The sequence below is a fragment of the Salmo salar genome, chromosome 14 (genome assembly GCF_965601325.2).
Source record: "Salmo salar chromosome 14, fSalSal1, whole genome shotgun sequence".
Taxonomy (NCBI): Eukaryota; Metazoa; Chordata; class Actinopteri; order Salmoniformes; family Salmonidae; genus Salmo; species Salmo salar.
This window is the reverse complement of record NC_138304.1, coordinates 9128008-9141026: the sequence shown is the minus strand read 5'-3', so window position 1 is coordinate 9141026 and position 13019 is coordinate 9128008. Positions and strand designations below refer to the sequence as shown.

Here is a 13019-nt window from a genome sequence, read left to right as displayed (position 1 = left end):
AAGTTGTCCCATGCAGTCAACAATGTGTCTCTGTGCTCTGAGTTCAATGTGTGTGTGTGTGTGTGTGTGTGTGTGTGTGTGTGTGTGTGTGTGTGTGTGTGTGTGTGTGTGTGTGTGTGTGTGTGTGTGTGTGTGTGTGTGTGTGTGTGTGTGTGTGTGTGTGTGTGTGTGTGTGTGCGCGTGTGCGTGAGAAAGAGAGAAAGAGCGGTGGGGAGGAAGGAGAGGCAATCAGATTAGGAGTAAGCTCTCTGAAGTGAACTGCTGATACTGAGAGACAGAGAGAAAAAGTCAAGAGAGCTACCTTTGTTGACCTGGTTCTTTACAAGGCCATTGTTTACTATACTCTACTTACAACTCTTGATCCCTCCCTTGTTTTCAATAAATGTTGGTTTGTTGAAAACAAAAGGGCTTGTGGATGAGGAATGTTTGAGTGAGTATGTGTGTTGTTTGTGTATATGAGAGTGTGCAGACAGATCGTCTTCTTTCTTCACATCATCTCGCCCTTAGTGTTTAGTCAACAGAACTCAATGGGCCCCACAAGTCACAGGTCGACAACCGGCCAAATATAGAGAGCCATAAAGCCTCTTAGGAGAGAACCTTCTTACGATTCCCTTTCCGTGACCAGCATCTACGAATAGAACACACAAATATCCTTAAGTCAAAATCCCTCCCAGGTATTTAATTCTGAATGAGTAATTACTGGGTGTGTCAGTGTGTCTTAGGTCTGCAGGTACGTGTGGTGTAGTCGCTCATTCACACCCTGGCTTTGGAGTGAGTCGCACACTCACACAGACACGCACACTCACACAGACACGCACACTCAGAAACACACTGCACCGAGCAAGGGATCCTAAGGAACCGCTGAAGAACCCAGTCGCGTAGGTAGAACAGATCAGACGAAGCCGCCAAGATGTGTGATATGGGGGGATTGGATAACCTTGTGGCCAACACGGCCTACCTGAAAGCCCAGGGTGGCGACGACAAGGAGATGAAAAAGCGTCGCCGAAGTCTGTCACTACCCAAGCCCGAGCAGTGTACCGCCATCAGGGAAACTCTGGATAAGAACTTTGAGTCGCTCTGCGAGAGGCAGCCAATCGGCAAGAGGTTTTTCCGGCAGTTCCTGACTGCTACCTCAGAGTACATCAATGCCGCTGAGTTCCTGGACGAGCTGAATGACTGGGATCTGGCGGAAGGCGCTGACAAGGACAAGCAGAGGACAAACATGATGAACAAGTTCTGCAAGGACACCTCCAAGAACTTCCTGACCTACCTCACTGCGGAGGTAGCCGACAAGTGCAAGGCAGTGACGGACAATGACTTTGATGAAGTGATCAATGTTAAGGTGAAGGAAGCCACACGGGAGTTTCTGAAAGGCAAACCCTTCATGGATTACCAAACTAGCCCCTTCTTTGACAAATTTCTGCAGTGGAAGGAGTACGAGAAGCAGCCCATCAGTGATAAAACCTTCTACGAGTTCAGAACTCTGGGCAAGGGAGGTTTCGGAGAGGTAAGCATGTAGAAACCAATACAGTAGCAGCATGTCTTGGCAACATGTGCAAAATGTGTTAGTAATATGTATCTGCAATATTATCTATTTAATTAATATGTAAAACCTTTGTGACAACAGGAAAATGCACACAAGAACTATGCACAAAATAAATGATTAATCCTATGTAGTCTTTCCCATAGTTTCACTGATGCACAGTGTCTATTAGTACAAAATACACCTCAGTTAGCACCTCAGTTTGTCTTTGCAAAGAACTGATCTCTCTCTCTAAAAGTTGACCAACAGATCTTCATTTTTAAGAACTAATCTCTCTCTCTAAAAGTTGACCAACAGATATTATTTTTTTTATCAGTTTCATCACACCTTACTCTTCTATGCATACTTCCAAGGTTGTATCATTATCGAGTTGTTCCGAAAGATGAGAATTGTCAATAAAAACCAAATGTCTCCTTGTTAGAGTATTGGGGCAGTATCAAAGCTTAGTGTCATGAGGTGCCATTTATACAACCCTTAGTGAGCTTTGCTGAGGTATTCAGGAGTCCTCTTAACCCATGGCCTCCCTCTGTCCAGGTATGTGCCGTACAGGTGAAAAACACAGGCCAGATGTACGCCTCCAAGAAGCTGTGCAAGAAACGCCTGAAGAAGAAACATGGTGAGAAGATGGCCCTGCTGGAGAAGCAGATCCTGGAAAAGGTCAACAGCCTGTTCCTTGTCAACCTGGCCTACGCCTACGACACCAAGACCCATCTGTGCCTTGTCATGACTCTGATGAACGGCGGTGACCTCAGGTACCACATCTATTACGTCAGTGAGAAGACCAAGGGTATCGAGATGCCACGCATCATCTACTACACAGCACAGATTTGCACAGGCATCCTTCATCTGCATGATATGGATATCATATACCGTGACATGAAGCCAGAGAACGTGTTGCTGGACAGCTTTGGCCAGTGCCGACTCTCTGATCTGGGTCTGGCCGTGGAGCTGCCCGCCGGAAAGACCATCTCCCAGAAGGTAAGCCTTTTGAAGTTGGATTTTTTAAGAACTTGTTCAAAACCTTAAGGGCACCTGCACTTTCCATGATATAGACTGACCAGGAGAATCCAAGTGAAAGCTATGATCCCTTATTGATGTGACTTGTTAAATCCACTTCAATCAGTGTAGATGAAGGGGAGGAAACAAGTTAAAGAAGGACTTTTAAGACTTAAGACAATTGAGACATGGACTGTGTGCCATTGAGAGGGAGAATGGGCAAGACAAAATATTTAAGTGCCTTTGAACGGGGTATGGTAGTAGGTGCTAGGTGCACCGGTTTGTGTTAAGAACTGCAACACTTCTGGGATTTTCACGCTCAACAGTTTCCTGTGTGTATCAAGAATGGTCCACCACCCAAAGGACATCCAGTCAACTTGACACAACTGTGGGAAGCATTGGAGTCAACATAGGCCCGCATCCCTGTGGAACGCTTTCAACACCTTGTAGAATATGTGACTCGACAAATTGGAGCTGTTCTGAGGGCAAATGGGGGTAGGGGGATGCAACTCAATATTAGGAAGATGTCCATAATGTTTTGTACACTCAGTGTATAGGTAGGGATAAAGTGACTAGGCAACAGGATAGATAATAGACAGTAGCAGCAGCGTATGTGAAAAGAGTTAGTGTAATTAAAGTCTATGCAGATAATCCGGGTAGCTACACTGCTTGACCAAAAGTATGTGGACACCTGCTCGTCAAACATCTCATTCCAAAATCATGGGCATTAATATGGAGTTGGTCCCCCCTTTGCTCCTATAACAGCCTTCACTCTTCTGGGAAGGCTTTCCACTAGATGTTGGAACATTGCTGCGGGGACTTGCTTCCATTCAGCCACAAGCCACAAGAGCATTAGTGAGGTCGGGCACTGATGTTGGGTGATTAGGCCTGGCTCGCAGTCAGCGTTCCAATTCATACCAAAGGTGTTTGATGGGGTTGAGGTCAGGGCTCTGTGAAGGCCAATCAAGTTCTTCCACACAGATCTTGAAAAAAACATTTCTGTATGGACCTCGCTTTGTGCACGAGGGCATTGTCATGCTGAATCAGGAAAGGGCCTTCCCCAAAGCACAAAATCGTTTACAATGTCATTGTATGCTGTTGCGTTAAGATTTCCCTTCACTGGAACTAAGGGGCCTAGTCCAAACCATGAAAAACAGCCCCAGACCATTATTCCACCTCCACCAAACTCCGCCAAACGCAGATTTGTCCGTCGGACTGCCAGATGATGAAGCGTGTTTCGTCACTCCAGAGAATGCCTTTCCACTGCTCCAGAATCCAATGGCGGTGAGCATTACAGCACTCCAGCCGACGCTTGGCATTGCATATGGTAGTCCTTGGCCTGTGTGCGGCTAGTCGGCCATGGAAACCCATTTCATGAAGCTCCAGACGAACAGTTGTTGTGCTGACGTTGCAGTTTGGAAGTCGCTAATGAGTGTTGCAACCGAGGACAGACGATTTTTACGCGCTAGGCGCTTCAGCACTCAACGTTCCCGTTCTGTGAGCTTGTGGGGCCTACCACTTCACGGCTGAGCCGTTGTTGCTCCTAGAAGTTTCCACTTCACAGTAACAGCACTTACAGTTAAACTTGGCAGCTCTAGCATGGCAGAAATTTGACAAACTGACTTGCTGGAAAGGTGCCATCCTATGACGGTGCCAAGTTGAAAGTCACTGAGCTCTTCAGTAAGGCCAATCTACTGACAATGTTTGTATATGGAGATTGCATGGCTGTGTGGTCGATTTTATATACCTGTCAGCAACGGTGTGGCTGAAATAGCCAAATACACTCATTTGAAGGTGTGTCCACATACTTTTGTATATATAGTGTATTTGGTTAACTATTTAGCAGTCTTATGGCTTAGGGGCAGAAGCTGTTCAGGGTCCTGTTAGTTCCAGACTTGCTGCACCAGTACCACTTGCCATGCAGTAGCAGAGAGAACAGTCTATGACTTGGATGGCTGGCGCTTTTGACAATTTTTATACCTGCCTAGGATGAGCTATTAGATGATGGAGCTAAAGATGTTTTCCCTGGAAATGGGGTCCTGCCAGGGTTAGGGTTAGTGACTTTTGACCCCATTTATATTCTATCTGGACCCACTCTCTGTCTCTGAAGCATTTGCTGTAAATCTGGAGAGGGCTTACTGGATTGTTAAGGATCTGTCCAAGAGGAGACTCTGCCTTCATTATATAATCCATTTGATCCTTAGTGGTTATTATAGCCCAGCCAATTATAGGATGAACATTTTGGGGGCTGAGTGACTGCATTGAAAGTCAAGTTGGGGGTTTGGTTGGTTTGGGTAGGGAATATGTCAAGGGGTGTCCTCTTGCAACAAACCCTGATCTCAACAGTGAAAAGGGATTCTGGGATCGTTTGTGTACATGTCTGTACATTCTGTCCAGCCCCTCAACTCCTTAGATACTGCCTAAACTTGTGTACAGCACCTTTGTGCTATTTAAAGATAGGCTATACTTATGTAGCCTATTGAGAATGTAGAATGTAACATGTCTGTTTTCCCAACAAACCAGGATTAAAAAATCTGACCGATCAAAGACACAGTACAGGAGTTTGCAAGTCAAAGAACAAAAAAAACAGATAGTTTAGAAGCATCTCTTCAAATCAAATCAAGTCAAATGTTATTGGTCACATACACGTGTTTAGCAGATATTATTGGGGTGTAGCAAAATGCTTATGTTTCTAGCTCCAACAGTGCAGTAATATCTAACAAGTAATATATAACAATTTCACAACAATACACACAATACACACAAATATAAAGTAAAAGAATAGAATTAAGAATATATTTATATTTCAATGAGCAATGTCGGGGCAGCATAGTCAAAGAGAGTAGAATAGAATAGAATAGAATAGAATACAGTATATACATATGAGATGAGTAATGCAAAATATGTACACATTATTAAAGTGACTAGTGTTCCATTATTTAAGTGGCCAGTGATTTCAAGTCTATGTATATATAGGGAAGCAGCCTCTAAGGTGCTACTGATGGCTATTTAACAGTCTGATGGCCTGAGAGTCTCTCAGTCCCAGCTTTGATGCACCTGTACTGACCTCACCTTCTGGATGACAGCGGGGTGAACAGGCAGTGGCTTGGATGGTTGTTGTCTTTGATGATCTTTTTGGCCTTCCTGTGACATAGGGTGCTGTAGGTGTCCTGGAGGGCAGGTAGTTTGCCCCCAGTGATGCTTTGGGCAGACCACACCACCCTCTGGAGTGCCCTGCGGTTGCGGGCGGTGCAGTTGCCATACCAGGCAATGATACAGCCCGACAGGTTGCTCTCAATTGTGCATCTGTAAAAGTTTGTGAAGGTTTTAGGCGCATTCTTCACCACGCTGTCTGTGTGGGTGGACCATTTCAGTTTGTCAGTGATGTGTACGCCAAGGAACTTGAAGCTTTCCACCTTCTCCACTGCGGTCCCATCGATGTGGATAGGGGGGTGGTCCCTCTGCTGTTTCCTGAAGTCCACGATCAGCTCTTTTGTTTTATTGACGTTGAGTGACAGATTATTTTCCTTACACCACACTCCCAGGGCCCTCACCACCTCCCTGTAGGCTGTCTCGTTGTTGTTGGTAATCAGGCCTACCACTGTTGTGTCGCAAACTTGATGATTGAGTTGAGGCTTTCATGGCCATGCAGTCATCGGTGAACAGGGAGTACAGGAGAGGGCTGAGCACTCACCCTTCGGGGGCCCTTGCGTTGAGGATCAGCGAAGTGGAGTTGTTGTTTCCTACCTTCACCACCTGGGGGCGGCCAGTCAGGAAGTCCAGGACCCAGTTGTACAGGGCGGGATTGCATCGTCTGTGGATCTATTGGAGCGGTAAGCAAATTGAAGTGGGTTGAGGGTGGCAGTTAAGGTAGAGGTGATTTGATCATTGACTAGTCTCTCAAAGCACTTCATGATTACAGAAGTGAGTGCTACGGGGCAATAGTCATTTAGTTCAGTTACCTTTGATATCTTGGGTACAGGAACAATGGTGGACATCTTGAAGCATGCTGGGACAGCAGACTGGAATAGGGAGAGGTTGAATATGTTGGTAAACACTCCAGCCAGCTGGTCTGCGCATGCTCTGAGGACGCGCCTCGGCATGTCAGCAGCCTTGCGAGGGTTAACACGCTTAAATGTCTTACTCACGTCGTCCATGGAGGAGAGCCCACAGTCCTTGGTAGTGGGCTGCATCAGTGGCACTGTGTTATCCTCAAAGTGAGCTAAGAAGGTGTTTAGCTTGTCCGGAAGCAAGACGTCGGTGTCCACGACATGGCTGGTTTTCCCTTTGTAGTCCGTGATTGTCTGTAGACCCTGCCACATACGTCTCGTGTCTGAGCCGTTGAATTGCGACTCCACTTTGTCTCTATACTGACATTTGCCTGTTTGATTGCCTTGTGGAGGGAATAACTACACTGTTTGTATTCGGACATATTTCCAGTCACCTTGCCATGGTTAAATGTGGTGGTTTGCGCTTTCAGTTTTGCGCAAATGCTGCCATCTAGCCACGGTTTCTTGTTAGGGTAGGTTTTAATAGTCACAGTGGGTACATCATATTCTATACAGTTCCTGATAAACTCAGTCACCATATAACTACCGTTAATGTTATTCATAGAGGCTACCCGGAACAAATCCCAGTCCGTGTGATCAAAACAATCTTGAAGCGTGGATTCCGATTGGTCAGACCATTGTTGAATAGTCCTTAGCACGGGTACTTCCTGCTTGAGTTTCTGCCTATAGGAAGGGAGGAGCAAAATGGAGATGTGATCAGATTTGCCAAATGCAGGACGCGGGAGGGCCTTGCAGGGCCTTGCAGTGGTCGAGTGTTTTAGCAGAGCGAGTACTACAGTCAATGTGTTGATAGAACTCGGTTAGCGTTTTCCTCAAATTTGCTTTGTTAAAATCTCCAGCTACAGTAAATGCGGTCTCAGGATATATGGTTTCCAGTTTGGACTTTCCAAGTCCAGTGAAGTTCTTTGAGGGCCATCATGGTATCGGCTTGAAGGGGAAAAAACCCAGCTGTGACTATAACCAAAGATCATTCTCTTGGGAGGTAATACAGTTGGCATTTGATTGTGAGGTACTCTAGGTTGGGTGAACAAAAGGACTTAAGATCCTCTACGTTATCACAATCACACCATGAGTAGTTAATCATGAAACATACACCTGCCCTTCTTCTTCCAGGAGAGATATTTATTCCTCTCTGCGTGATGAACTGAGAACCCAACTGGCTGTATGGACTCAGACAGTATAACCCTAGAGAGCCATGTTTCCGTGAAACAGAGTATGTTACAATCCCTGATGTCTCTCTGGAAGGAAATCCTTGCCCTGAGCTTGTCAAGTTTATTATCCAGAGACTGAACATTAGTGAGTAATATACTCCGAAGCGGTGGGTGGTGTGTGCGCCTCCTTAGTCGGACTAGAAGTCCACTCCGAATACCTCTTCCCCTACCTGCAGTATTTTGAATCAGCATCTGGAATTTTTTATTTTACCTTTATTTAACTAGGCAAGTCAGTTAATAACAAATTCTTATTTTCAATGACGGGCAGTGAACAGTGGGTTAACTGCCTTGTTCAGGGGCAGAACGACAGATTTTTACCTTGTCAGCTTGGGGATTCGATCTTTCGGTTACTAGTCCAACGCTCTAACCACTAGGCTACCTGCCAAATCCGTTCAACTGCCCTGGACTAAGGATCCAATTCGGGAAAGTTGTATTCCTGGTCGTAATGTTGGTAATGCCGGTGAGTTACCACCGCTCTGATATCCAAAAGTTCTTCCCGGCTGTATGTAATAACACAAAAAAATTCTGGGCTAATAATGTTAAAAAAAATAACACATAAAAAAAAACGAAATACTGCAAAGTTGTCTAGGTGATTCAGAGTAGACAAGGCTAATTGTGTTAATTGTTATAATTGTGTTCGTACCTGGGTGTTTAACTGATACTTGATGAAAAGTGCATATGTGGAAGACTTTTTCCTGTGCTAGTTCCTAAGATGATGTGTGTATGTGTATCAATCATGTGAACCAGACTACCATTAGCTTTCCTGTAAAATGATTTGTCAGAGAGTTTTACAGATTGGGTCACCTCTGCAGGTCAATAGTGGCAAAGAGTAAGTTGCAAGCTCTATAGAAGCCCAGTAAGCTCATTATCCAGCGATCTTCTCTGGTCCCCCTTGGCAGACCAGGGAGCTGTGGCTAACCCCCCAAAGGCTTGGCTGGCTTTGGCCTTCTAAGCCTCTTAGCAGGCATTACACAAATCTGTTCCCTGATCAGACTGGTAAAATCAGGTAAACCATACATTAAAGAATGTATGTGTAGCGTTGTTATTTCTTGACTATGTATTAGTGAGCCCAATAAAATAACTTTGCCTGTGGGGTTTCATGTAAAGGCATACATATCCACATTGTTGGGCAGTTTTAAAGTTATTTAGACTTACATTTTACTACAATAAAAGTTGAAAAGGTCATGCAGAGTACCCAAGGTACTCAATGGAGTAAGCAAGGTGATCTCTCCGTTGTCCATTGCCCTTGGATCTACAAAAAAGTCAAGGAATTAGAGGACAAAGTTTTCCCCAGCTGTTTGGCCAATGTCCTCACTGCGTCAAGGCTGGACCAATCAGGTATTTGGAGGGCTTTGATTTGACCAATCACAGGGAGTATTCCATAGCTGATGAAATTAAAAATCCTTTCAACGTGCTTAGCATTTAAGCCCCGGGTCAATAGTCAACTTAAGAATGGGAGTGGCAAGTCCATTCCTCTTAAATAAGTGTACAAGGAGAAACCTGGCAAGCAGGCCTGCTTAAACTCATGCAGGATAAAATCTACTAGACATCTGATACCAGTCAGACAAGGGGAGAAGCCCTTGAAATCATGCTAAAGATCTAATTTATAGGGCTGTGGTAGCAAGCACACTTTGAAGGTATCATCCTCTACAGCAGGGTTCCCCAACTGGTGGCATGCAGGCCGAATTTGGCCCGCGGGTGGTTTTATTTGGCCCCCCAAGTTGTCTAAGCAAAAATAAATCAATCATTTGTATTTTATTTTATGTTCATTGTTGGCTGTAAAAGACTGTAAAAATATCAGGAAATTAGCTCCAAGTGATTTTAATTTTGGAAATCTGTTCTCAAGTATTCCCACGCATAATAGAGAGATACATGTGATCGTATACAAAGCAAGGTTTGAAATTATTATGTTTTAGTCAAATATTGTATCTGGATTATTACGGTCAAATTGCAGTCTACAAATTATTTGTAATTATGTTCCGGCCCCTGCTCAAGAAAAAATCGCCCGCGTCTGAATCTAGTTGATGATCCCTGCTCCACAGTACAAGACCACAGGTTTGATCATTCTCAACAGGATGTATTACTACTCACATTTGTAATGCTATGATTGTGCATGGTTATCCATATAGATGTGTGTGTGTCTGTCTGTCTGTGTGTATAGAAAATGTGCCAAACTAAAACTAAGATATATATTTCAAACATACTGTACAATGATAAGTTGTCCTCTTATTGTCTCCTACATCTTTCTACCCTACTCCCTGAATATCTCTCCTACCTCCCCTACCCCGTCCCAGGCTGGAACCGGAGCGTACATGGCCCCTGAGATCCTACAGGATGTTCCCTATAGGACGTCCGTGGACTGGTGGGCCCTGGGCTGCAGCATCTACGAGATGGTGGCCGCCTACACCCCATTCAAGGGTCCCGAATCCGGGAAGCAGAAGGTGGAGAAGGAGGAGGTGCAGCGTCGCATCATCAATGATGAACCCCCATGGGAGCACAAGAACTTTGATGCGCCCACCAAGGCCATCATCCAGGAGTTCCTTAAGAAGAAGACTGATGAACGCCTGGGCTGCAAGTAAGAGCATCGGTCCGTCCAGGCTACGACTAATATTTGCAATAATAACAATTCTCTATTTTCTACTGATGTTGTCATTTATTAAGAAACAGCCCTTTCAAGTCAGGTAGCTCACCATTACTGGGATAATAGCGTTTTGGCTAGCTGGCTAGCTTGATGGCAAGGGTTGGCCATTCCTTTTCAATTCCATTCAATTTCCAGTTCCAAATGTTCCTTATTGAATTGGAATTTCAGTGTACTTCCTGAATTGACAGGAATTTAAATGGAATTGACCCCAACCCTGTTGATGGCAAACATGCTAGCATGCTGATACAATATAGATTTTCAACTCAGTTATTAGTCAACTACCTACATTACAATTGATCAAGGCAGAATCAAGACTATCCAATGCACTCTGAAAACAACTAGTCAACTGTGTAGTAAGCCTAGTTAGCCTTCACCTGCCAGTATGATCCTAATGCGGAAGTGTCAAAATTCTGTCCTCTACAGGGGAGGAGGCGAGGATCCCCGAAAACACGAGTGGTTCAAGGCCATCAACTTCCCTCGTCTGGAGGCTGGTTTGATCGACCCCCCGTGGGTGCCCAAGCCCAACGTGGTGTACGCCAAGGACACTGGCGACATTGCTGAGTTCTCTGAGATCAAGGGCATTGTGTTCGATGCCAACGATGAGAAGTTCTTCAAGGAGATTGGCACGGGAGCCGTGGCCATTCCATGGCAACAGGAGATGATTGAAACGGGACTGTTTGACGAGCTCAATGACCCCAACAGGAAAGAGTCCGCTGGGGGGGGTGACGACGAGGGAAAGTCTGGCACGTGCACACTGCTGTGAGCAACCAAAGTTGGCACATATACACACCAGTATGTCACCAACACATCAACTGATTCGCTCATGTTCTGTAAATTACAACAACAAAAAATTACACACAAAAATGATTTTACAAGGGAGGAGAGCAGCAGGAGAGAGAGAGAGATGAGGTATCCTTCCCTGGAACGGGTTGGTTGCCATTGATTTTAGTAGCCAAATGTTCCCTGAGCTGCAGAGCAAATAGGAGGGTAAAGGGTGGCTTTACCAAGGTTGGTATTGTCTCTTCAGATTTCAGCTACTTCCAGATGTTTCACATGATGTAGTAGTGTCCTCCTGGCCAACAGGGGCTGCTAAGAGTAAAATACAACAAATTCATATTGTGGATACAAAAACATTATATGATTAATGGATAAATACAGGCCTCTCGTTACATACAACCTGCACCAGAAAGATTAGCATATGCAGACAGCAGTGCTAGACCTCAAACCTAGGCAATGGCCACAATGGAGCACGATATGCTGAATTAATTAGTTCAGGAATATGGTTGGGATCTCGTTCTTGATTGTGGTGCATTAATTTAATGTGATACGGCTACATTTTTTTTCACTCCCCCCCACCCCACTACATGCCTTTTGCCTCTCTAAAGGCAGAGGTGATCACTTTTTTGGGACACATCACCTTATTACAAATTTCACCTGGAAGCAATCAAAAGCAAATAAATTATAATTTCTACCAACAGAAATTATTTCAAATGAAATGTGGCAGAGGTAACGTTTACTTACCTACAGTGACTCGTCACCTTTAAACCCAGTGAAGTCAATCACTACATTTCCAAGCAGATGGACTTCACAGTCCAGCATCTAGTTTTATTTTAAAACGGTGTTGTATATGAATATAAATATGTATATTTATGCACTGAGAGGGGAGAAATCCACAGATTAGGTGCTAGTCAGGACTGGAAGAATGCTCAACTCTTGTGTTTGGGAAGGGTCTATGCCCTGGTTTGTCAGGAGAGAGGAATGTGGAGAAAAAACTGTTGGACTCTATATTCGAAAGTTGAACATTTAGAGGAGTTGGGCTAGGCCCGCAATGTGTTCTTGTACCAGCCCCCCCAAAATGTGAATTTTTAGGGCTTTCTTCCTCCCTGAGATATGTGTGCGCAACTTTAACTAGAAAATTGCTTCCATTGATGTGATTTGTCTGAAGTTCGAGATATATGTACAAATCTCAAGTTAGAATCTAGTTAGCTAGCTAGCCTTCAAAACTTTTAACAAAAAAAAAATCACATTTCCCTTTTGTCTTGTCTCAAGACTTATTTCATATAACTTTAAATTGACAAACTTTCCAGATCTTGACCAGTATTATGTTTTTACAGTAAATATGTTAATTATACTATGAATATAAATATACTTGTAAATATAATATGAGAGAAAAACATTACATATTCTACTGTAGGAATGTCAGACATTTATCAGGGACTTGAATTATTTGAATAAAAAAATATATGTCTTTTACAGCTTGTGTTTTTTCTTACTACCTGCGGTGGTAAACCCTAACCTGGACGATGCTGGGCCAATTGTGCGCCGCCCTATGGGACTCCCAATCACGGCCGGTTGTGATAGAGCTTGGAATCGAACCAGGGTCTGTAGTGACACATCTAGCACTGAGATGCAGTGCATTAGAGTGCTGCACCACTCGGTAGCCACAAAATAGATGCATTACAAAATGGCATTTAGCTACTGAAAAGGATACGTGGGGAAAATAGAGCTCAACCCTGAGAGATTTGTTTAGGCGACCAAATCAATAGACTACTGGAGGC

General features: G+C 44.3%; 1 protein-coding gene across 1 annotated transcript; it reads left to right on the top strand.

Annotated features, from left to right (window-relative positions):
- Window positions 1–723: 723 nt before the first annotated feature.
- grk7a (G protein-coupled receptor kinase 7a) lies at window positions 724–12714 on the top strand. The gene is made up of 4 exons (XM_014139273.1): window positions 724–1507; window positions 2078–2521; window positions 10115–10395; window positions 10885–12714. Exons 1-4 carry the CDS (start codon window positions 911–913, stop codon window positions 11222–11224), a joined length of 1662 nt encoding a protein of 553 aa, XP_013994748.1. The 5' UTR covers window positions 724–910; the 3' UTR covers window positions 11225–12714.
- Window positions 12715–13019: the final 305 nt, after the last annotated feature.